Source organism: Metopolophium dirhodum, chromosome 5 (genome assembly GCF_019925205.1).
Source record: "Metopolophium dirhodum isolate CAU chromosome 5, ASM1992520v1, whole genome shotgun sequence".
Classification (NCBI taxonomy): Eukaryota; Metazoa; Arthropoda; class Insecta; order Hemiptera; family Aphididae; genus Metopolophium; species Metopolophium dirhodum.
In genome coordinates this window covers 17,704,803-17,731,807 of record NC_083564.1, presented here as the reverse complement: position 1 = coordinate 17,731,807, position 27,005 = coordinate 17,704,803, and the positions used below count along the sequence as shown (strand labels likewise).

Here is a 27,005-nt window from a genome sequence, read left to right as displayed (position 1 = left end):
CGAAAATTTTTCCACGCACACGCCGCTGTGTTGTCGTATTGTCATAATGAATTGTTATCGAATTATTTTCGTGTTAGTGTGATATCCACAGTAGTTATTATTATGCGTCTGACGTGTTGACTTTACTCGATGACCCGCGACTCTGAATTAGTACTATCATATTATATGAGGACGTGACATCGCAGGTGGTCGTTTGGGTGAGTGTGATTTTTCACCAAAAAATTTGGACGGCTTTCATAATAATATTATTATTTCATACCGTTTGGGCGTTTGAAATTATTTTTACCCGCGTCAGTGATATAATATATATATTATGGACTTTGATTTTATTTTATTAATTTTTTTTCCGTACTATACGCTACTAAATAATATAGGTACCTATTTATAACTACACCAATATATTTTTGAAGTTAGAGTTCATTATTAATAATTTTATACATTGTTTGTGATTCATACTTTATTGTTTTAATTCGTTTAACTCTATAATAATATAATTATGTACATTACAATATATATAAATTATAATTTACCTATAAATATATGTCTATAATTTATACTTATTCAAACGAACGGTATTTTCGGTAGAATAAACACATTCACCCAAACACTACAGAACGGTACGCAATTCGCCCAAACAGTCCACGTGCCGGTGACATTTGCCACTCGACAGACTCGCAGATTCGACCTAACCTAACCTAACCGATCGTTTGGGTGAAATTAAATATAATAATATATTATTATTTAACACGATGTCAGCTCATACATTATTATTGTATATTCCCCTGCAGCTCTGACCCGCGTGCAACATAATATATGGTAAATTTGGGTTTAAAAGATTATTTTTTTTGTTGTGAGCTTTGACATTGAGTATTTTAACCTATCTTCAAACTTCTAAAGTCAAGAAAATTGTTTGTGTTTACTTACGATTTATTTGGCTTTTAGCTTTTTTACGATTTACATCATATTATGAACACTGCAATATTATGTAATATTACATTTGAATGAATCGTGTCCAAGAAGAATTTTAACCCTACTAGTTAAAACTAACTGCAGAGAAAGTCCTAAATCTCTGAAAATGGGAAATTCCTTAGTCATATTCATATAAATTTCAATCAAACGACATAATATTATATTATAAACTCGCCCAAACGATATGTGATTTTAGAAATTTTGCTAAAATTAAAACCGTTCATCATAATGTCATTTACGTAGGGTGTAACAGAAATATCTGACAAATAAAAAAAAAAATGCCTACTATAATCATGAATTTGAAAGTATATTTTATGTTTCGAAGCTCGTATAATTTAAAACAAAATTACTGGAATTTTCAATGTAAAAACATGCAACTCAACGAATAAAAAAAAACTTTTGTTTTCAAGCGTATACATATTACATATATCTGTTTTTAAGCACATAGATTGGATGCATATTTAGTACATTTTCAGTGCATAAATTAAAGCTCTATATCCTAACAACGACTAGTCCGACTATTCTAAATACATTTTCCAGTAATTCGTAATTTCCATATTATACTTGAGAAGAAGTCGTATGCTCGCTGCGTTGTCTCTCCGTCTAGCGTGGCAAATTTTACTTTCAAAAGAACGCATTTCACTAGTGTCATTTTTAATAATATTGACCAATAATAGAGTTGAAAGATTATTATAGACACTATTATAGATTTACTATCCTGGGCACCGGCGAAGATTTTTTTTTGGCGATATTTTACTAAAACATTGAGCATTTCAAAATTGTAATCATGCGTTAGTAAGACAGGAGAACATGCGATGTTTCCTTAGGGGCGTTGGAGCCGGTGCTTTCTTTAGTATAAAAACATGTCTTACAGGAACAACACTCACGCCCTATAGAATGGTCGGATTTTATTAATTTTTTTTTTATTTGATAAAAGAGAACATTTTTCAGGTCGGATTAAAGCCCGTTTTCAAAATTACAATCATAAAAGCTAAAATATGCATTTGAATAATGCACAATATTTGTTTTTTTTAAAACGTATTTTTCTACCACTATTTAAAGTAAAATAAATATTCAGACTTTAATCCGACCTGAAAAATGTTCTCTTCTTTTAAATAAAAAAAATTAACAAAATCCGACTGTTCTTCAGGGCGTGAGAGTTTTTCCTGTGAAGTCCCTGTAAATACACCGTATTGACCCCCCCCCCCCTAAATAGGTATCGAGCTGTAGATTAGTAGAAAAGTATTATAATTAAGGTAGTAATTAAAATATAAAATATAATTTTCAAATTGTAGAGAATTTCGGAAAATTGGAAAAATCAGCACCGACACCCTTAAGGAGGACGCTACCGATGCGTTTGTTGTCTCCGTCTTATAAACGTATACGACATAGAAAATATTCGTTCACTAGTTTCAATAGTGTGCTATTAGTTTTGATATTAGAGTGAATTGACCTGTTATCAAACTCATTGGTAGGAACATTATTTGTCGGCGATTTTTTCGATGTTTCAAACATTATAATATGGGTATGTGGTGAAATATCACAAATCAAAAACGCACTCATATCTCGCTTGAACATTAAAATGTCATAAAATCGCCAACGTTTGATTACAGATAATGTTCTTATCTAAAAATATTGACGATAGGTCAATATTATTCACTCTGATATCAAAACTAACAGCACAATATTAACAGAATTATCATGTCGTACGTGTGCAAGACGGAGATAACAAATACATGGGTATAGCGTCCTCTTAATGAAAACTATTTTTTTTATCGATTTCATTAATTTCATCTTAAACCGCGGTAACATCAGTCTTTGTCTCAACGTGTATAGCCGCGCGCAGGTCGTGTGAATGGTGTACAGTTGCACACCTTGCGAAAAATTCTGCTATTACATTAAATATTTAATTTTATTCAAAAATATTATAATAATTTCGGGAAAAAAGTAGACGTAACAAAAAAATACAGAACATATTATACTGTAAAAATGTGGCAAAAAAATCCTGCTCGAGGCCGAGAGGCGAGAGCCTATACGCTTATATCTAAATTCGTTTCGAAATAACCTAACCTAACTCCAATTAGATTTTTGCGATAATCGGATAAATATTTTAAATCGTGTACCCAGCTGGTATATACCAAACGTTGCGGTTATCGTACCAATTGTCAATTGGTAGGTATTATAATATTATTGTGTATGTTATATACCATTTCGTGGGCGTTCTGTAGCAAAGCGAATGTAGGTAGGTATAACGACCGATTTTTTTCGTACGGGCGAACCAATTTCTTTTTTTACGCCACTCTTATCGTGCAGCTGGTGTAGGTATATCAGAGATATTATATAGTCACAGAGATTGTGCCGTTTAAAAGATAAAAATTATATTAAAAAAAAATTCACTTGGCTCGGCTTCACTACGCCCGAACATAATAATCGTATATGACTGTAAGGTTCGGGACTTGATGCATTAAAAATGTCCGGAATATATGCAATTAAAATTAGCAAAAAAATGCTCTAGAGTTTAGAGGCATAAATGATCATAGCAATAATGATTTTAATAGGTACTAGAAATGAACTCTAGGTAATCAAATGGTCGCGCGTGTTTCGGTATCGTTTCCGTAATTGGTATAATGATTTTAAATAGTATTTATATTAATTATACTTATATTACCCAGGTTTTGGTTTGTGGTTCCTTGACGCGGCTCTCTTTGCTAACTCCAGTGACGCACAGTTTGAATACATCTGCTCTAAACTATGCTCTTATTTGATTTCAATAATTGTTACAAATCCCATCCACTTCCCAATAAGCAGCCAATTTGTACTGCTTTGTCTGAAAGACTCAAAACTCTCAAATTTTTTGAATATCACTTTTTTGTAATCCGTGCGAGAAGTTATCTCAAACTCTAATTAACTATAAGAAATACGATGATTTTAAGTCTTTGATACGTTTTAACGCATCGGACCTATACACTACATAATACAACTGCAGTCTACTCAGAAGTCGTTATAGATTTTGAGCTAACCGACAAACCAAGTAAAGTACAATATCAATGCGTTATTTTTCTTGTTTTCGAGGCTTCTTCACAGACTTCAAAACAATTTCAAATGTTTTACGCAGCTATTTGTTTCATATAATCTGTCATTTAGAGATTTAAACTTTATTTGGTGGTGGATATTTATTTAGATGGATTTAATCTCATCGTATTGACATCGATTTATTATATTTATACAACTATTATAAAGCTTAGTAACTATACTTTACTTACTGCTCTATTATAGTTCCCACATAACCACGAGGGGAAATTATATAAAAATAAATTGGAGAATTGTAAGTGTGTGCTCGAAATTGTTCAATAGAGCTTCGTTCGTGTTTGTTTCTCAAATTTGATAACTGATAAATCAATATTACATACAAATGTATCAAAATCAATACCTAATGGATATTGCGAGTACGTTCAATATTATGTAAATGTAGTTTATAACTTATATGTTTGATTTTAATTTATACTTAGAATTAATAGATTATAGTTTAATTTAAAGTACGCAATAGCTGGTAGCCTGCAAGTATAGGTAATAATAATCTCTTGATTTCTGAAAATAACGAAATTTTGAAAATTATATACCTATTGATGTTACTTAGGTATAGTGAAACTTCCGTATTACAAAGTCTCATGGGCAACGGAAAAAAATCGGATTACCTATAGAGAAATTCGTTAAAATATAATTAATTGGTTCTCAAAAATATTTCGTTGAACTGAGAATGTTGTTAAATGGAAGTTCGTTGTATAAGGAAGTTTCACTGAATGTTTTATAAAAAAAAATGTAATTTTATCGATTTTTTAAAAAAAAACCTATTCACAATACCGATGGATAAGTGTTAATAATAATAATAAATTGCAGGTATATGCGTAATAGGAAACGATTACAACGCCAATTAAATCTCTCCGTCGCAATTCCAACTACGTTTGTATACAATTTATAATAGCGTATCAAATGCGTAGGTGCTAATCTAACGAAATTCGTATTCAATTTGTGTCTTCGTATAAGGACATTATACAGAATTATTACTCACTCGTTACGATTATTTTTGTCAAACGAAAATCGTCGGTGTGTGACGTCCTCTTATGAATATATCGTTTGACCAAAACCATTAGAAGGGCGCAGCGGCGGTCCTATAGTACCTACATCCTACCACCTGTTGAATTTATTAAACATTTCTTTGATAGTTGATTATGTTATATAAATAATATCACATTATAATATTGTATTTAATAATAATTATTAAATACATCTCACCCACGCGATTTGTTACAATTGAAATTCAAACTACGTAAATAATAGATTATATTATAGATCAGCGGTCACCAAATGACGGCCGCTATTGTGTACATATTATTTCTTATTTATTACTGTTAAACGTGTATCTATACGGGAATGAAATTCGTATTTAATTTGTGTCTTCATAATAGGAAATTATACAGACGTATTACATACACGTTAAGATTATTTTTGTATAACGAAAATCGTTAGCGTGTGATAACCTCTTAAGAATACATTGTTTGGTCTCTGTCAACGGGTAAATATCCATTATTATTCAAAAAGTGTATACCTAGTACCTGATTCCTATTTATAAACTAGGCGATATACAAAACTGTAGTAACAATATAGGTACCTTAACTTAACTAAAATTTATGAAAAATGTTTTAAAGTTAGAACTATGAATTTCCCTATTGATGAAAACTCCTACTACTCAAAAAAAAAAAAAAAACCATTAGAACGGCGGTCCTCTAGTAATCTAGTATATTATCCTACCACCTGATGTTATATACATTTTATTACATTATTTGTGTATATTATTTATAATGTCACTGTTATTATACCTATACCTACTTATAAACTCGTATATTATGCCTAAGTCGATAATTTATACAATGTGGAATACATAAGTACATTAATCTCACAAACTCACCTAATTTGTAATATCTTATCGATATCCCAACTACGTTAGTATAGATTATAGAAAATAATAGAGTATTTTATTTTTTATTCATTCGTCTTAAATGTGTATACTACATAGTGTTCATTATACAGAAGTATCACACCATACCTAAACGATTCTTTTTCTCAAACGAAAATCATGTTGTGGCTTCCTCTTAAGAATAAAATATCTTTTGATCATAATCATTAGAATGGTCCGCTAGTTGTATCCTACCACCTGTTGAATTTATTAAAAATGTCTTTGGTAACAGTCAAATTATATTACTAAAAATTACTAAAAATCGCAGGTACCATAATAATTGAGCCCATGACGATAATATTTTTATAAACGTATACACAATATCCATATAATATAATAATAATCTCATCGGATTTTTCATATAACAAATTGCCACGAATGTGTTGATTAACACAAAAGTACTTTTAACCGTGTCATGTTCTATTACAATAGATCAGTGATATGTACATAATATTATTATTATTACGACGATGGCGTTATGTAATATAATACTATAATACTATTATTATGCATAATATACGTCTTCAAAGTGCCTACCAAAATTTCACTTGTGGTGTCGAGATCACATACGAGAAATATACAGCACAGTTCAGTCTTCCGTAAAAACGAATTAATTTTCGTGAGATTAGAAAATAACTGCAGAGAACAATGGATAATGCACTATATAGTTACTATAAAGTGTGATATCATTATAAATTATAATATATACGAATATTATTAACAGTTGATATAAAAACACTCACTTGAATCCGGATTAGATTCTCTTGGTTATTAATTCTTTTTTTTCTTGATCTTTATAATATTACTTACTCCGACTACTATATATACAGGATTTAACTGAATAACACCTGTCAAATAAAAATACAAAATTGATAATAGTATGAAACGTCTAACAAAAATTATGAAAATTATATTATGGCTAAAAATTAATATAAGAAATATACTTATATCAGGAAATACCCAATAAGATTATTTTTAAAAAAGTGAAAGCGTTTCATATTATTAGTTTAATCCAAAAAATTATTGATATTTTAAAAAAAAATTAAAAAATAAACATTTTACCATCAAAATTTGTCTAAAAATTAGATTTACGAATTGGCTATTTTTAATTGTTGGTATTTAACAACAAAAAAACAAAATATATGTATATGGAGCTAAAATGTCTATTGTTTTTACATATTATTATTATTTCTAGAAATTTCTTATCACCGATATTAATAGACATATTTTAATAATTTTAAAAGTCCAATATATAAAATAATATATACCAATAATATATTGGCTTCTTTCTTTCCTTTGTTTTTAAGGTTATCAGCTCAAAGATGTTATTTTTGTCATAGAAATATATGTCTTGTACACTCCAGTGATCTTATCCATGTAATTTGACTATTAAAGTACCTATATTATGTTTTCTAGTAACTGCTACATTAATAACTATTGTACACAACAAATCGTAGTTAAATAGAAGTAACAATAATTATTTATTTTGTTTTTACTTTGTGGTCTACCTAAAAATATCATTCATTCCATACTTCCATGTATAAAATGTGCGAGTACATATTATTATAATAAATTCATTATATAACACACACGCAAATATATGAAATATTATTGAAAAACAAATTGGAGTAAATGTATGCCAAGGTCCCTGTATTTCTTGCAAATTGTTCGTAAATTTTTCGTTTATGCCGTTTGATAATTTTTATCATACCCATATGAATGTCTCTGTCCACGTTAAAATATTTTAATTTTAAACACAACGATTATGTTTTTCTGCTGTACCTAATATTATATACAAACGGGTAAGTATTATATTAAATTATAAACATGTTTTTAACGTCGACATTTTAATGAAACATATATTGCTTATTAGCTTGTCAGATAAATGTACAGATTTAAATTTATTATTTGCAAAATATTACCTGATGAGCTATTATTTTGTTTATAATACTATGGTAAAATTTAAATTTGAATTGCTAAACACTACTATATCGATTATCTTTTTAAAATAAAAATGCGGAATAAACTAAGTAAGGACAATTATTTTTAATTAAGTCTGAAGGATGCCGATGATTGTATCGTATCGTGGTATTCGTATGATATATTATCCCACTAATGAATAATACATTTCAAACTTGAACAATTTTGCGTTTTTTCCCCTATATTATGACTAAGTGTACCTTTAGGAGGTATACCTATAATACCTACGTAATATAATATCATTACTTGTTGGAGCTTTTACAAAATTCCAAGACTAATCGCATTTCCTGTCACTATACATTACACTGAATCTGAAGGTTGTGGCGTTTTCAACGAATCACACAATATAATAATATTATCACGTCTCAAATATACAGGATGTAACAGAAAGACCTGACAAATATAGACAAAAAATTGAGACTATAGTTAAATATATGAAAAAAAATATTATGTAAATTATATGTATAGTAAATAATTTGAGAAATATAATACCTTATTCCAAAAAGAATAAAGTATTATTACGTTTCAAATTATTCAAAAAATGTTTGATGTTTGTAAAAATTAAAAAAAATAAACCACTTGACTTAAATCAACATTTTTCTAAAAATTAGTTTTACAAATTGGCTATTTTGATTATTTTCAAAAAAAAATATAATTAAATTTAAAATTTTAAGTAATAAAAAGTATACAATATAAAATTGTATGCTGTACCTACTTGTAGCGTGAGTGTCTATAAATTATATGTATAAAAATAAAAATGCTTAAATATTATGAAAAGTTATTTCATTTGTCGAGGTCATACTGTTACACCCTGTACTATTCACCCCGCGAGTCTCATAATGTGTGTTGCATTATTTGCAAGGTCGTTGCAGCAGCTTTAAACACCCGTTGGAAATATTATACATGCACAATGTCATTATCTTTCTTTTGTGGTCGAGCTGTATACATATATTATTATTATGTTTTATGGTCCAGTAAAATTAGCTAAGTAGCCACGATAATAATAATACTATAATAGGTAGGTATAGGTTAGTACCTATATATGTATATTATGTGTGTGTATACTGTATGGGCACCTACCTATATTATAATTTGTGTTTATTATCGTCGCGGTTGCACGAAGATGACGGTCGACTCTCGACGGGATTGATCTTCGCCGTCCACCGCGATGTGAATCGGCAACATTTTTTAGCAATCATCTCGAAATCGTAATGAAGAAACGCTAAAGTAAAAAAATAATATAATATTATTATAACTGCAACCTTGACCCGGTTGTACGCCCGGGTTTCTGCAATTACATCACTGCGGCGAGCCGGTTACCGCGGTATAATACCTAATACCGGTTGGACAGTAGAACACTCGAGCACGGCCACAATAATAATAATATGACGTGTGCGCGCGCTTATTATTGCTGAAGCATATTATCGTACAATTATATAGGTACCTATATAATACCTAATAAACGCATGGCACGGGCGACCGAGGGTTACAATTTCTTAGACTTTCCAAAAACAGACGAACTTGTCGCGACGAAAAGAGTGTATACATTATAGTAAGCGCCACCTTGAACCCGATATAATATGTTACGGGCGGCGTGGATACCGGGTACTTGCATTGAAATTTGGAAATTTGTGAAATTTCGTCCTGAAATCGAATCGAATCACGAATACAAATAAATTATTTTTTGTGCAATATTTCGTATTAAATTTAGCATTACCCATACTATATAGGTAATGAATTATAATATTATACAATATTTATGGGAACAATTAATATAATATATTATTGATTATAATTTAATTATATTCAGATTATTTTAAAGCAATTATAATAATGATTATAGTTATGCAAAACAAATAAATGCAAGTGTAGGACAGACAGACTTTGCGATTCTAAGTGTCGTTCTATAGTATAGGTAAATCGTGTACAATGTACAAATAATTAATATGTAATGGTAAGATTCTAAATACCTGTTTTTAATATAATATCGAACAATAACTTATATTGTTTTATTTCGTATGGCTTTGTGTCATTAATATTAGATTTATAATTACAATATTATTATTATAATGTATTGTTTTAAAATATTCATAATATAATAAAATTATAATTATAATTAACATAAATGTCACGACACAAAATATTGCAAGAAAAATAATTTGTTCGTACCTATTCGCGATTAAAATTTCCCGGGCAGGACCAAATTTCCCATAACATATATTAATTAAATTATATTACAGTGTCGTTTGTTTTGTCAGATACTTCTATATATATAATATATATGTGTGTGTGTGTGCATACGTATTCATATATTATAATGACAATTTATTGTGAAGTTCGCTGATAAACTGCACATGCTCATGCGCATATGATTGTCTCACGAACTTTTGTGCTCGGAACGTGAACAATAAGCCCATTGAAATTTAATTTAATAAAAAATAATAACAACAGACAACGCCGGAAACGTGATTTAGAATTAATGGTTAATGCCATCGATTTCAAAACTTTCGAATTCGATATTATGATACATATAGTAAAAATGTAATTTGAACTACGACCAGCTTACGACCTCTAATTCGTTTCGGTTTAAACTAAAATTTTTATTTTTTTCTATCTATTTATGATCAATGTGGAAACGTCTAAATAATTTTATACGAACAATTTTAGTCCATCATATTATTATAATAAATTGCGTTTATAATATTACAAAATACGATCGCGCTTATTCTTAAATATTGTATGTTCAATCAACATTCTACAATAATATTGTACTATTTGAACTGTATCTATTTTATTTAGGTACGCGTGCAAAGGTATGTTGCAGTGTATATAGGTTAGGTGTACCAAGTAGGTACATTCGTTTACATTATTAAAATATTGAATGTCGATTAAATCTTTTTGCAACCTGAATTTTAAGTTACATTTTTAATGATTTGTATATATGAGCTTTCTAAAAATACGACCTCGACAATTAACGTTATTTTTATGCACCGAATGGAATTGGGTAAATCGTCGTCATACGCGTAGAAAAGAAATAAAATAGCAACTTTGTCGACGCCATGTGTACAGGGTGTCCCCATACAGTATGTAATTTTTTAAAAAATAAATAAATTTGTACAATTTTTAATGAAAATTCATTTATTTCTATTTAATCACATAATTCAGCCACATCTCCGACTTAACGATTGAAAAACGATATCCTACCCAAGAATAGTGGCGCCAACAAGAAATTTAGAAATACCACCAAAAAGTGCATACTTTGTGGGATACCCTATAATGTTATAAATACGTGACAATAGTATAACAAACAGTAACCTATTTGTAATATTATTATAATGACATTTTATCTCGGACCGCGAGACAATATTGTTGTTTTGTTACCTAATTCACGCATCAATTAAAAATATTACAATCATTAATATCACTTCGTCTTTTTTTATTTTCCAGAATGATCTGACACCAAGCATGAACATGAAAGAGCCATGGCCGGCCATACAATCACGAGTTACCAAACATTGCTATACCTGTTCACGTTCGTCGCAATCGGTACGTGCGTGCGGTCGTTCGGGTCGACTGCGGTGTTAATACCTACTTAAACATAATATCATATTATATCACTAATTATATAATTAAAAAACATATATATTTTAACGATATATCTTATTATAGGATTTAGTCTGTGCAGTGCCTACAACTGCAGCAGTGCAGCTGTATAATTATTGTGCACGACTATCATAGGCAACGATGAGTGTTCGATATATATTTTAGTTATGGTGGGGACTGGGGATGAAAATACGGGTCCATATATGTCTGCTGTAGAATAGATGGGAGGGGGGGGGGGGAGGAAGATAGTCTAAAAAATAGAAATCAACAAATCTCATCCTCACTCCTTAAATGTTCAAACGACAATACCGCCAACGGAAAAATAAGTAGTCGTTTCTCATAACCATAAATAATATAGACTTTAATGCACTAAAATTATGCAGTAATAAATTTAAATATAATAATATATACTTATTCCTTATAAAACGTAAAAATATGGTGCAAAATATCAAATAAATAAACAATAATACGTGTTAAACTATTAAAAACATAAAATATTTTAACGCTAATATATAAAATAATAATGTATATATATAATTCAAATGAAAAATTATATAGGTATACAGTGAAACCTCTATAAACCGGGCAATTACGGTCGCCGTATTAAAAATAATGATGTACAACTGTAAAATACAAATAAAAAATGATTTATTACATTATAGAATTCACCCTATAACACTGTTGTCAGTAAAATGAAAACCTCCCTCATTTTCCACTTAAATCAAATGCTTTTATTCAAATTATGAATTTTAGGATTTTTAAGTATGTAGTTACTATTAAAGAGTATAAATACCATGATTCAAAAACCCGATATTTTTGTCCCTCTTAAGTAGTGTCCTGTGGTGATACAAACTTCTATTTTTTTTAATGAGAAGCCGCCCTTCTTTTACTGCAATTTTTTTAGGATGATGTTCTTAAAAATATTGTTGTATCTAAATTAAAATTCTTACGAGTAATAGGTACCAGGTACCTACGCAGTTTATGAGTTAAAAAATGTTTATACTTGGTATAATAATTTTTCAAAATGTCTTTACAAAAATATAAATTATATTATATAATATTGTATGTAGTATTATAGAATTAATTATACTTGGACCATTTTTACAAATTATTTATATTAATAGATCTCTAGTACCTCATTACTAACATTTTCAAATCTTCTAAGCCCCCATATCTATTTAATCCATTACCATATTCATATATATTATCCTTCGTACACAAAGTTACATAATTCAAAAACTACTGGTTCAAAGTTTTATTTAGATATTCCTATTTGATGTTCCTATTTGAAAAACAGAAGTTTGTATTGTCGCAGGATCATGATCCTTTAGTGGTACAAAAAACCTCAAGTGTTTGAAAATATAGTCTTCAAGTGTATTTAAAAATTCTAAAATCAGAATTTGATATAATAAGCACACAAATATTAGGGTGAGCATGCTTAAATGTCATCTTTTGTATAATATGTTACGTTATTGTATCGTGAAGGTTACGAAATATATTTCCATAATTCACTGCAACTTTTACTACCGCGTCATAATATTACATCAAAAGAGACAAATGTGCGAACGCCTACAATAAGCATTATCCACCCTAAATATTATACATCGCAAGTACGTAACTTAACGTTTCCGCGTTTCAGGCGAAATACTGTGTCAGGGTAGAAACACCCCTGCAGCGAGACTCCAGACGCCACTGCCGAAGGGGCGCGCCATACCTGTAGCCTCCGCCAACGGAGGTCCTGCGGCGAACGCCATCGGCCGCCCGACCAAACAACAGCAGCAGGACGCCGTCCAGAAACAGACCACGCCGACTCCGCCGGTCTCGGTCAAAGAGCTGTTCAATTCTTCGTCGTGCGTCGAACCTCCGTTCACGTGCCCTCATCCGAAGATCCAGTTTTACTTGTACACCAGGTATACTATAGTTAAAATGCTAAATAATAATTCTACAGGCTGTAACATGCAGGTAGACAGTCTTGTTAAATATTCGAATACTTGTACTTATACTGTTTTTGTATTTCAAATACTTTTCGACCAATGTATTTTAAATACTTAAAAAATACTTTTTATTTGTATTTTTATTCTAGAATACTAAATACTTTTTTTAATTCTCGTGGTCTACTCCAAATTCCAATTACTAATATTTTGGAATGTACCTACTATTTTAAATTTTGTTTCTAAAATATTATTTAAAAATGTTTCTAACTTCTGATAATTTATAAATAAGGTTTCGCCAAAATACAAGCAGATAACAGAATGACTAAACACTGAACCCCCCCATCGGCTCCTCACTCCCATATTATACCATGGCATACAAGACACTGATCAACACTGGTTGGATTGGTATTTATCTTGAATCTTTAAAATATAGTCTTTCTTCTTATTTATTGGGATAGTACCGTGGTAGTAGTTTATAATTTGAATATAAGATATTGGTATTAATTTTATTAAACTTTTTTTTTTCATATTTATTTTAAATTGTACAATCTGTATAAAACAATTTTACAATAAGCACAATAGACGGAGGGATACATCAGAGGGTTTGATTTGCTTGATTAAAGAAACTATTCAACAATAGTACTTCATGGCGTGGGTAGTAGAGACTAGTGGTTAGTCGACCTGATCATGAATTGATTGAATTATTGATTATTAATTCTTCATTTATTGAACTTATAAAAAAGTATTTGCGTAAGTATTTTGAAAACTTTTAAAAGGTATTTGTATTTATATTTAAATACTTTTAAAACAAAGTATTTGAATACGTATTTTAAATACAAATTACACCAAGTATTTAAATACGTATTCTGAATACATTTGAAAAGTATTCTTAACAAGACTGCAGGTTGTAACTGACAGCTGACGTAATGTCATTGCTGACAAACCGTGTACGAATATTAAAAAAAATTAATTAAAAAGTACCTATTAATTGGGAAAAAAATTATACGACATACCTAGTTATACAGTTATACAGTATAGTATATAGTTATTGATTACATATTTTCTTTCTGCCATGTGTGTGAATTATTTTTATATCGAAACCTGACGGACGACGAGATTTTTTTCTTTCGATTTTTTATATTTTCCGTAATATAAGTAAGTACAAACAATTTTATTAAGATGCTTCGGATTGTTAATATAGGCCACGTGATGCGGAACTGCGTCAAAACGATCTCAATCGGTTTTATGACCACATTGCAGTAATATAACAAATTATTTATTTATGCTTAAATTTATTTTCCTAATTACTATCTTTTTTTTAAAAAAACGGTACACACAAGTACTATCTGAATGATAACGAGTTAGTCCCAGCTAATAATATTGAGGAACTGGGCTTTATCATTTTTATTTGTCCTTTACTACTTTAAGTTAATTACCACTATATGGAAGATAAACCATCTTGAATATCATGTTGTATTAATCGAAGCTGTTATTTCTCCGTTAACTATTAGTCCGACTGATCCAAAAAGGTATTGCAGTGGAATAACCATAAGTCTGAGGGAGGGGGGTACAGATGATTACAAATTTAAAAATACTTACAAGTGTTCTGTTTACGTATAAGACGTGACTACTTGTATGTATTAAATGTATTGTTATTTTTATCTTGTATGGTACAGGTATCTGCAAAAGTCAAAAGTTGTATACATTCACACCAATAGCATACCTACTAAATTGATCCTAGTTAAGTCTGCCCTATACAACAAACTATCAGCCTCCCCCTCCCCCAAAAAGCAAAATCCTAGAAACGCTCCTTAAATATATTGAATCAATAATCGATTCCTGTATAGTATATACGGTTAATTTGACACAAGTTAAATTTACAACGTCAAATTCATTCAAACTATATATCAGCTTATTTGGTATGATTTAAAATGTGAACTCATAGATGTAAGAAGGAAAATATTACACATAATATAATGTGGTAAAATGAGACAAAGTTAAATTCAGAAAACAAATACAATTTTAAAATCTCAAACTTTTTATATTTAAGTTTATACTAATAAATAATCACTTAAAATTATAATCAACATTGTTTATTATTGTATCATCTAAAATATGTTGTTGAATATCGTTTAATAATAATAATAATAATAATAATAATAATAATAATAATAAAATGTAACTATCAACAAAAAAAGGTGGGTGAGTGGATGTCGCTCTGCTGTACAGTAGGTTACAAGTGGGTCACCGTAATGGATGGTGTTAAATTTGAATTCAATGATATAATATCATTGTATAAGAAAAACGATTCTGAGTGAAAACGGTCAGTCAGCCTATGATATTACCAAGTATATTTGATGATATTATTGTGAATAAATTAATTTATATATAACCTATTTACGTGGAGCCTTGTTTTAAATTTTCAATCCTAAGCCATAAAAGTTAAACATTTTATACATTTTTAACTACGAAATAATTAATAAATTATAAATTTGATAAATGTTGTCAACATTTGAACTTTAAATGCTTATAAAAAAAAATCGTGCCTATGTATTTTTAATATTTTTCAACTGCTATTAGAACAATATACCAGGAGCCTTATATTAAATTTTCACGCTTTTTTACCCAACATAAAAATTTTTATTGATATTTATAGAAAAAAAAACTAAAAAAATTGAAAACTGACAATATCCGTAAACAGCTAAAAAAAAGTCAAAATATTTTCAAAATTTTATGGTGTATAGAAAATGCTAATATAAACATTCAGTCAAAATTTCATGTCTCTACGGCCATTTATTTTAGAGTTACACCAAAACCCAAAATCGATTTTCTAGAAAACAGATGTTGTGATTTACTTTTCTAGTTAGTGACGCAGACGAAATTTGAGAAACACATTTATTAAAACGACCGTCCGTATATCTGTTGATCGCTGATTTCTTTTTAAAAAATCATCCCATTTACCTACGAAAAATATTCAAAACACGTTTTATTTATTGTCGTGTATGTCTTGCTTGACGTTGGAGGTAATATCGGTTGTCCATCTATTATTTCATATTTATTTATATTTACAACATGTACCCCTTTACCCCATCATGCCTTCCAAACTATATCATTTCAACTCACGGAATTCCGAATAAACACTGTTTGAAAAAAAGTAAAACCCTCAGAATAATAACAGCAATGATTCATTACGATGGTCGTCGTGCGATTATGACTATGCATATATATATAAATAAATACACAGCGTAGCACGCGTAGGTCGTATTACGATAATATATTATATTTTATTATTATACTTTCTCTCGTTTTATGCAGACTTTCGTTTACGCCGAAATAACCATAATAATAATAATATTATCATTTGACCGCTCGTTGTTTCAGGCTCACGCAGAACAATCCCGACTTGATGGACGTGACCGACCCGGAATCGCTGTACACGTCACATTTCAACCCTAAACATCCGGTCAAGATTATCATACACGGATTCCAAGGCGGCCGAAATCTGTCACCGAGTACCGATCTCCGGAACGGTAAGTCCGCAGCGACCTTATGGGTGATTGTAAACTCTTCCGATGGTTAACTCTCCCGGATCTATACTTCATGGACTACCATGATGGGTGTCTCGGGTGGTGGGTACATTTTGTAAACTCTCCCGGGTCTACTCGAGTACTACCCGAAGGGTAAATGTAAACAGCTCTCCTGATTTTGTGATAACTTCATTTACGCGCATTACAATGTTATGTTTATAATAATATGAACATAACGAATTTTTGTAAATTTATTATACGCTTAATCTCATTTCAAAAATTAAATTATTTAAATTATTAGTAAAATAATTGATGAAAAAAATAATAATTTAAATCAATTTCAAATTAAATCGACGTTTTAATTTGATTTTTATGACTGTATATGAATATATACAGATTTTAAATATCTCAAGGTGTCAATTTTTTTGGTCACTATAATCAATAATTTTTGGAGTTATTATTTTAAAACAACTAGGGAGAGCTTACATATTATTTCCAGACTTCCTTCAGGTAAACGTAATGTAAGCCTGGGAGAGTTTAGTAGTTTTAAAAATTGGAAGAGTTTACTATCGCCCGACGTTATGAATATCCTACGATGTTATGTTACATTCAATTGACGATTAAAGTTATCACTATACAGAGGTTCCATATTTAATTTAAAATCGATACATTTTATTATTTCAATAAATAAAATATACATCCGTTGAATCGTCCAATAGGTACTTAAGGTATACGAAAACTAGTTAGTGAAATTAATATTGTAATAATATACTCGCCATGATTCATTTCATTTGAATTTATTTTTATTTTTTTTATCGACTGTAAAATATACTTTTTATTTGATTATATTATTATATTATATTGAGAAATTCGATGAGTGTATATTAATTATTGGAATATTTATGAATTTAAAAACTAAGATATTATACAGAGTGATTCGCCAAAAACATTCTTTTTTCAACGTTTTTTTTCTTCGGCAATTCATTTATTCAAATTCATGTTTTTTGGAATTCTTAAGTATAATTGAGTACCACATTTTAAATTTTAAATACTTAAATTTTTATGACATTTAAAGATTGACCAGATTTGACCCATGTCAACGCAAAATTGTTTTATTCAAATGAGAACTACAATTTTTTTACTGTGTATAATGTTAATCAGATTATTATTTTTTTTTTTTTTTTTGGTGAAAATACTTAAATCAAAATTCTAGACTATTAGACTTTATGTACCGACTAGTAGGTAAGCATATTGCTATAACAATCCCAAAATATATGATTATTTTAAAATTATTATCATAATTCATATTAATAAATAATAAGCATTTTATATGCTTGTAAAAATTGTCTGAGGATAACAAGTAGGTATCCACCTAGTACTAAAATGAATATTACTTTTAATTTATATGGTAAACCATTATCGAAGATTATATTCTCAGTACATAAAGTTTAATAACCGACATTTAAATTTTGATTTAGATGCATCAAAGTTTTCAAAAAAGACGCGTGCTTAACAATTTACTGTAAAAAATGGTGATAGGTAAGAACTCGTTTGAACAGTTTTTATCACGAAAATCTGCAGAACTTTAATAAATACATATCATCTAAGTAGGTATTAAAGGAGCATACTATTATGCTCGATGAGTCAAGCTGTAAAATCCTCGTACTTACATTTCAATTACATGTCAATCTGTAAATCTCGTCCACGTCCTTGAGTTTTTTTGTTTTTTTCTTAACAATTTTGTCGTGTGTTGCAGCTTATTTCACTCGAGGAAACTACAATATAATCATAGTGGACTACTCCAGTTTGGCGCAAATTCCTTGTCTGAACCAAGTGGAATGGGCGCCTAGATTCTGCGCCATGTGCATCGCTCAACTGGCCAACTACCTGGCCGATCATCCCCGAGGAGTTCCGCCCGACAAGCTACACATGATGGGGTAACGTATATAGTTCGCCATAGTCAATATAGTTACACGATAATGCATACAGGGTGCGCACCATCCACCGAGTTTTCCGTTTTCTTGCGTTATCATGTGTGTGGAAAATCACAACGACTGCGCCCTGTATCTGAGGTGGTTCTACATGGTGGGGGGAGTGATACCCTTCCGCTTCTCCCTTGGCTGCTGTGTTTATGTGCAAATATGTGTAGACAGGTATAATACTTTCTACAATGTGTCCCGGCGGTAAGTGACCAGCCGGCGTCTGGTTATTGCTTTAAAAAATACAAATTGTCGATAGTTAATTTTTACTTTTTTAAATTTAATAAAAACAATTTGTTGCTGTTGATTGGTAGCACACCAAAAATAGTTTTAAAAAAAATTATGATAAAAAGTTGAAGAGTTTTGAAGATACAAATGCAAATGTGCAGTAGGTTCGGTTTTGTTAAAAAAAATTAAATTGTCCATAACTAAAAAAATATAATAGTTTGATTCCCTCTCGGGACAAGTTTTATAATAATGGCCATCTGCAAAACATACAACATAGCACGTCCAAAAATTACTTCTCGTGTAGGAACCTATCAACGGGGAAAAAAAGCGAGGGTTGTAGAATATACGTATGTATAAAATATCCTCGCACTTGAGATATGTCAAGAATCGCCGCTTTCCTGTATAATATCTTTTTCGTCAAATAAAATTGGACGGTGCGCGAGTATAAGTAAAAAATAACCACTTTTCGGGAAATAATAATATGCGACCATATACAACGTAATAATCCTACCTATACCTAACGAACAAGTCAAACTGTCGTTCCATCGTACAAAAAATATATTTTAAAGGTATATCATTACACTCAGTATTATAATTTATAATGATTATCACGTGACGCGTGGTCGCGCAGAGTCGATTAAACTTAGGAATAATATGTTATATAGGTGCAGGTCGGCTTAACGTAAGTTACTCATCATTTCTAAAACGTTTTATTTCAAATATTTCTCTTACGAAGTTTTAAGTCATTGAATTGCGACAATTTAAAAAAAAAATGTATTTTTTGCTATATCGTTATGATTTTTTAACCATTTTACAAGTGACAGAATATTTTTTACGAGTATTTTAGAAACCGAATTCAGAACGAGCATTTAATTAATTATAAATATTAAAAGCTTAGATGAGCGGAGTAGTGGCTCATCATAACTTTAAATGCTATTATAACTATAGATAGGTATTTATGTCTATTTAAAATTCGAAAATCTGAAAAATATTCTTCACCCAACTATGAAATAAAAATTGTTTGTCGTCATTCAAAAAAAATAAAAACTAATAAATCATAACAATTAAAAGTAGTGAAAACAAAAGTTTTTTCATAATTGTCATTTTTGATAACTACAAATAATGTGGAAAAAAAATTGCTTTAGAAATGTTGAGTGTCTTGCGTAAAGTTACCTTGTGTGTGGTTTGTTTTGTTTTCCACAGCTAATTTAGGATGAGAAATAATACAACGTTCTTTTTAAATTTAGATGTAAGAACCACGTGAATATCATTTGTCTACAAGATAATAGGTATTCGAAATATAGTAAAAATCCACTTAATTATCTCCTTTCACCGACACACCGTCCGACGTCCAAAGTTGTGTTGTATTCGAAAACCGGAACATCCGATTAGGTTTTGGAATGGAATCGCTGGCCCCACCGCGGGACGTTCTGTTGTTGTAGGTAATCTATTACAAAATAAAACGTAAAAACAATATATTTTAAAACCATATTAGCATATTATAATGGACGTGTAACAATAACGGATTGTTGTATCAGAATGGATAGTTAATCTAAAGCGCACATTATTTTTTACATACATATTATATACTCAATTTGTCGTAATTAATAATTCTCAGTTTCTTGCACGTTAAGTCTTTCTGCGTAAAGACACACGTAGTCATCATTATTATTATATTATACTTTATTTTGGTAAACAGCAAACCGTATTTTAAATCATAATATTCGTGCCCAATATAATGATGACGGTATTGCAAAATTATAATTTTTTTAAACCAAATTTACGTTTTAACAATAATCAATATGAAACATTATACCACATTTATTATACCAAATCACAGTAATAATAATAGTTATATTGTAGGCATACGTATGGTAACATAATATATTTTCAAATTTATTTAAAAGCCACAAAAGCCGTTTCTTGTATTAGGCAAGACCTCCAAAGATCACAGTACTTATAGGTACAATACTACCAAACATGTATTTAAGGGGAATAGCGGGGTGGCAGGTTGGCAAATTGTTTACTCAATTTAGGGGTGGTAAATTTATATTGACATATTATCATTATGTATTAATTGTATAAAAAAACATATATTTATTATAACTAAATGTTTAGGTATTGCAGTTTTCGTAAATTTGTCGGAAAATATAGTATTAACTATTAATACTACTGTATTATGAATCATGATCATAAAAAAAGTAACAAAATGTAATATGTACAAACATTTCTTTATTAGCATTAAATGGTTTTTTTCTTAATGTAAAAAATTGTTATTGAAATAATTGAGTAGTTATGATTACATATACTTGGCATTAAATATTATAATTATATACCAACTATTATAAAAATAAAATATAAGCTGAAAAAAAATGTATTATTTATTATTATTTCATTTTTTTATGATATTAATTTTATTAATAATAATCTAGATAGGTACATTTAAAACTTTCTCCTAGAACGGATATTTGTAAATAAAATTACCATTTCTTCAAAATCTATTTTACTGGTTATTTCTGATTTAATTTTCAATAATGCCAACACAGAATGTCTTTCTTGGTTCATAGTTGTTGACCTTATACAAGGTTATAATAATAACAATAATTAAATTAATACATTTTTTTATTTTTTTTTTTTTTTTGATACAATAATACTGCACAAAAATAATAATATGTCAATATAAATTTACCGTCCCCTAAATGGACTGAAAAATTTGCTGCCCTGGGCAACAAGGTACACTTGCCCCCCTCCCCCTTAAATACGTTGATGGATTTCAATGAATTGAGTGGGTATGGACAAGCCTGATGGTCGCACAAGGCTTAAATATTGTTTCACGCATATAATTTTACGCTTGTCTGTACGACGTGCTATTCGGTGACTTCTTTTGAAATGAACAATTATTGTTATATTTTATTGTACGTTTGACCAATACAAAACAGGTTTCATATAAAGAATCACATATTCAGATTTATTTTAAGCAATGTGTTACCTATTGATAGAAACTCAACCTTTCTCTGGATTTAGTTTTAGTACCGATGAAACGTTATACATTGCATTCAACATACACCACTATCGTCTATAATTTTGGTTATTATTATTAATTTATATAGTAAGAACTTTTCATGCAATGACTCGTTGACGCGTGTCGTGAATGGATTCAATAAAATTGAAATCTTAAAAATTCATTAATTTCACGAATAATTTACAGGGTGAATCAGAAACGCAATCAATATAATCTATAATAAAAATATTTTAATAATATCTTTTTGTAGAGGTCCAATCAGAAAATGTATTTCCGATATTTCATTTTTTACCATAAAATATTTAAAATTTAAATATCATATAATATAAATTATGACTATTCATAATATTATTAATTTTTATTTACTTGTTACTTAATTGGTAAATTAAAAAGCTGAATTCAAATGTGTATTAAGATAACGCTCTACCCGCATGCGTTGTCTCCGTCTTACAAATGTACAACATAGCAAAAAACTGTTTTGCGCGGGAAAGAACCGAGAAGGCTACAATCATAATTAAGAAACGATATTTTCACAACGTAAAAAGGAGAACTTTGGCTATGCAACGTTGTTTTTATTTTTTTGATATCACTTATATGAAAAAAGTTTTTCAAGTTTGAAAAACACAAACAATAATGGTTTTTGAAACAGTAAGAACTTTTTTCATATAAGTGATATCAAAAAAATAAAAACAACGTTGCACAGCCAGATATCTCCTTTTTATGTGGTGAAAATCTCGTTTCTTAGTTATGGTTGTAGTCTTCTCAGTTCTTTCCCGCGCAAAACAGTTTTTGCTATGTTGTACATTTGTAAGACGGAGACAACACATACGAAGTAGCGTCCTCTTAACAAAGTGCTAGTGTTTGTGGGGAGGAGTGCCCGACTGAGGTTCTTATTTTAAAGGTAAACACTTATTTTCTTGAGGAGTTTAAAATATTTTGAAAGTATTTCTATTCGATAATTTTAAATCATTACATAATAACATTTCTGAAATAATTATTTTAGTATTTTATAAGATTTTTACTTTTTAAATTTTCAATATGTGCATTTACTTGTAATATATAAGAGTAGTTAATTATTCATTAGTAATATTTTAGACATGTAGAGTAATCTTCCAACATTTTATTGCGTAATAGGTACATAGGTATAATGGTATATACCTACTTACATAATATATAATGTTTTTTCAAACATGTGTGTTGTTTTGTAATGACTTAAAATTATGTTAGAAAAATATTTTCAAAAACATTCATAGGTAATTTTTGAAATATTGACTATTTACTATTTAATGTGTCACGAGTCTGGATAAAAAAACGAACATTTTAAAAAGATGATTACCCATAGGTCTGCTGTAATAGACGGACATTTTTGGACTCTGTGCCTGCATTCAAAAATTAAAAAAGTATCGTGGGCCGTGTCGCGTCAAAATTGAAATCTTTCAGTCTCAATTTAAAAAATAATGGAATAGTCGTGTGGGCCACCGGTCGTGTGACCACTGCAGGTCTATAATAATTATAGTAAACTATTTTAGACGACTATTACAGAGATGACCGAAAAAAAAAAATGTCTGCGACGATATGAAACACACATATACATTGACATATTATTATCTTAATATTGTTGTATTTAATGCTATGACGCTTTATCCATGTATGTTTTTTGTCAAACTAATATAAGTATTTAATTATTCTATATACTGATTGCCTCCGGGCGTGGGTATTTCGAATAAATAAATTATACAATAATAATAATTAATTATTAATTTTAATTCATGCGCGCCGTAGGTACAGCGTGGGCGCTCACATCGCAGGCCTGGCGTCCAATTTCATCAACTCGGGAAAAATCGGACGGATCACCGGCTTGGACCCGACGATCATATTCTACATGAGCAACAACCGATCCAGGGACCTCGATCCCACGGACGCTCATTTCGTGGACATCATACACACGGCGGCGGGCATCCTGGGTCAGTGGGGCCCCAGCGGACACGCTGACTTCTACGTGAACGGCGGCACTTCGCAGCCCGGCTGCGCCAGCGACAGCATCATTCGTGAGTACCGCGCAAATTCCCAAGACCGGGAATTTATCGGGAATATTATGATTTTTCGTTCGTATATCATACATAGGGTGATTCTTTTAACATTCAACACTCATTATTTCATCAAAAACTATATTTTTTATCATTATAATTGTTTAAGTTTTTTACTTTTTTGAATGATTTCATAGTTTTAATTTCATACTCCAAAACAGAATATTTGTCTAAGTATTTCGAAACATAAAAATTGAATTTAGGGCTAGGAGTTTATGAGTTATACGTAGCCAGTATGTGTTTAAAGTTTTGATTAGCGGAGAGGAGTGGTACGGGGTTACCCCGCGAAATGTTTGTCCACTACTCCGCCCATTTAAACTTTAAATACTTAGAACTCATAAACTACTCGCCCTAAATTCGATTTTTATGTTTTTTCTGCTTTGGAATATGAAATTAAAACTCTATAAGTAATCATTCAAAAAAATGAGAAACTTAAAAAATTATAAGGAGAACAAATATTTTAAAATATAATTTTTTAATAAAAACGTTGTTTTGTAAACGACTTGAAACTATGTAAAATAATATTTTCAAAAACATTTACACTTCTTGAAATAATGAGTGTTCAATGATAAAAGAATCACCCTGTGTTTCAACGTTTAGTTATAATTATATATAGTCGTAAATGACAAATATTTTACACCCTATAGATTCTAAAATATCACGGGAGAGTTGGAGAATATAGGAGATGACTTTTGGATAGTCCCGTAAATGTACCATACACAAATATAATTTAAGTTATAGGCACGCTTAAATGCCAGTGGTCAGTGTAGAGAAGACATTTTAAATAATAATACTTATTATATTAATTATTTAAAATGCAAAGTAGGTACTCTTTCGTTCTATACTCGTACTTGTTAAATCGACTTTTTTTTAAGGTATTTCCCCGATTGGTAGACACATCACTATAAGGTTAGTACAATAATAGAATATCGATGTGTTAAAAGAACAAAAAGTTCATCGAAAGTGTACAACCCAGTCTTGTCCAGTACCTGTTAATAGCTATCTATACTACTCCCCCTCCCAAAAAAAAATTAACCTAATGTAATTTATAGTTACTTAATTAAACTCGATTTTAGTTATTAACTCGTTAACCTAACCAGCCTTGGTAATGTGTGTTGTCCTCGTTACCTATTTATCAGGAAGTTGTATATATTTTGACCGTTTACTGCAAATAATACGCCATACATAAATATATGTTCAGTGCAGTTTCAGCAGAATCTTCAATCGATGTTTGTGACGTAAATATGCGGAAACAATTTTATATTTATGCAAATTATGCATTTTGTGTTCAGTCGTCGTTTTGTTCTAAATGCTGCAACAGTATAATAGGTACTTACTACTCATATACCATGTGTGTTTGCAGTCAAATATACCTTCCTGATCAACAGGTGACGAGGACAACACATTATTTAGAACAATACGACAACTAATACGTACCTGTATAAAATGCATAATTTGCACATAAATATAAAATTATATCTTTATATAGGTATTTCTGATATAATATTATATTATTATGTATACACAAACGTCATATAGATTGAAGACTCTGCTGAAACTCCGAGGCTGGACTCGAACTAGTAAATTCGTAATTTTTTTCTATGTACGTGTTTTTACGCCATAATATTGAACACCGTGGACTCAATCGTTAAAGCGAGCCATCAGCAATATTCTAACCAGTTATATATAAATGATAAATTGACTTGCCCAGCCTTGCCGAAAAGACACTTATAATTATTCAGTGGTAGGTAACTATTATTGATCGTTGTCGTCCTTCATCGACGTTTCCGCTGTGCACCATAGTCGACTAAATACTTGTCCGACACGATGCCATACCATATTACTACTACAACCTACTAATTTTAACGATTTAAACTCAAACACTTACAGGTATAAAAATCATAACTTATAGTCAAATAATTATTCACGCGGATATTAATAAATCGATTTCCAACAACGACAATGAAAGCCAATCGACACGGGTTTAATTTAAAGTAAAATACATTGGTGACTAGGAAATATTTCTGCTCGGATAGAGAATAACGTCCGCGTTTAAATTAATAATATATAGTACCTAACTATTTATTTACCATACACGTATATTTCCTGTTTATAATTTAGGCAAAAACATTTTTTTTATATTTATTATATAATATAAGTTATAAGTTTATAACACAGTTTAATGACTATAATATAATCGATAATAATAACTTTATATAATATGAGTGATATAAAACGCGTAATCGAGTCATTATAGTAATTAAAATAATCACCACTGTTCATAGGCTTATTATGATAGCGTTTCTAGGTCACTTTGTACGGTCGAACATTAAAAGTGCGAAACGCGGACACTTTGTACGTTGGGTAAAACTTTAGACTGTAGGAAGTGGACACAATTTGTAGTACCTACATTAAGTATATTATAAGTATAGGTATGATATAAAAAGTCTGAAGTCATGACCAATTATATTAAAAATTTAAAAATGTTATTAAGTTTAAGCACCATTTGGTATAATATTATCTAATTTGGTAATATAGTTATAATTTATAAACATATCATAGGTAATACCGAGCATAGGCGTGCGCAGACCTCAACTTCCGGTCGAGCCTGGATACAATTAGTGCCTCTAATTGTTTTCTAACACTTCAACATAGTAGATTC

General features: G+C 30.0%; 1 protein-coding gene across 2 annotated transcripts in view; it reads left to right on the top strand.

Moving 5' to 3' along the window:
- The window catches only part of LOC132944887 (inactive pancreatic lipase-related protein 1-like), a 34,309-nt gene that overhangs the window by 228 nt on the left and 7,076 nt on the right, over positions 1 to 27,005 (top strand). Inside the window, exons 1-6 of one of the 2 annotated variants that reach the window (XM_061014420.1) lie at positions 57 to 197; positions 11,411 to 11,509; positions 13,206 to 13,476; positions 16,882 to 17,030; positions 18,784 to 18,964; positions 24,039 to 24,304. In XM_061014420.1, the coding sequence (XP_060870403.1) occupies positions 11,446 to 11,509; positions 13,206 to 13,476; positions 16,882 to 17,030; positions 18,784 to 18,964; positions 24,039 to 24,304 (931 nt within the window). In that variant the 5' untranslated portion in view covers positions 57 to 197; positions 11,411 to 11,445. Of the gene's footprint in view, positions 1 to 56; positions 198 to 11,410; positions 11,510 to 13,205; positions 13,477 to 16,881; positions 17,031 to 18,783; positions 18,965 to 24,038; positions 24,305 to 27,005 lie in introns of those variants that run through there. The other variant, XM_061014419.1, reaches the window with a different exon arrangement.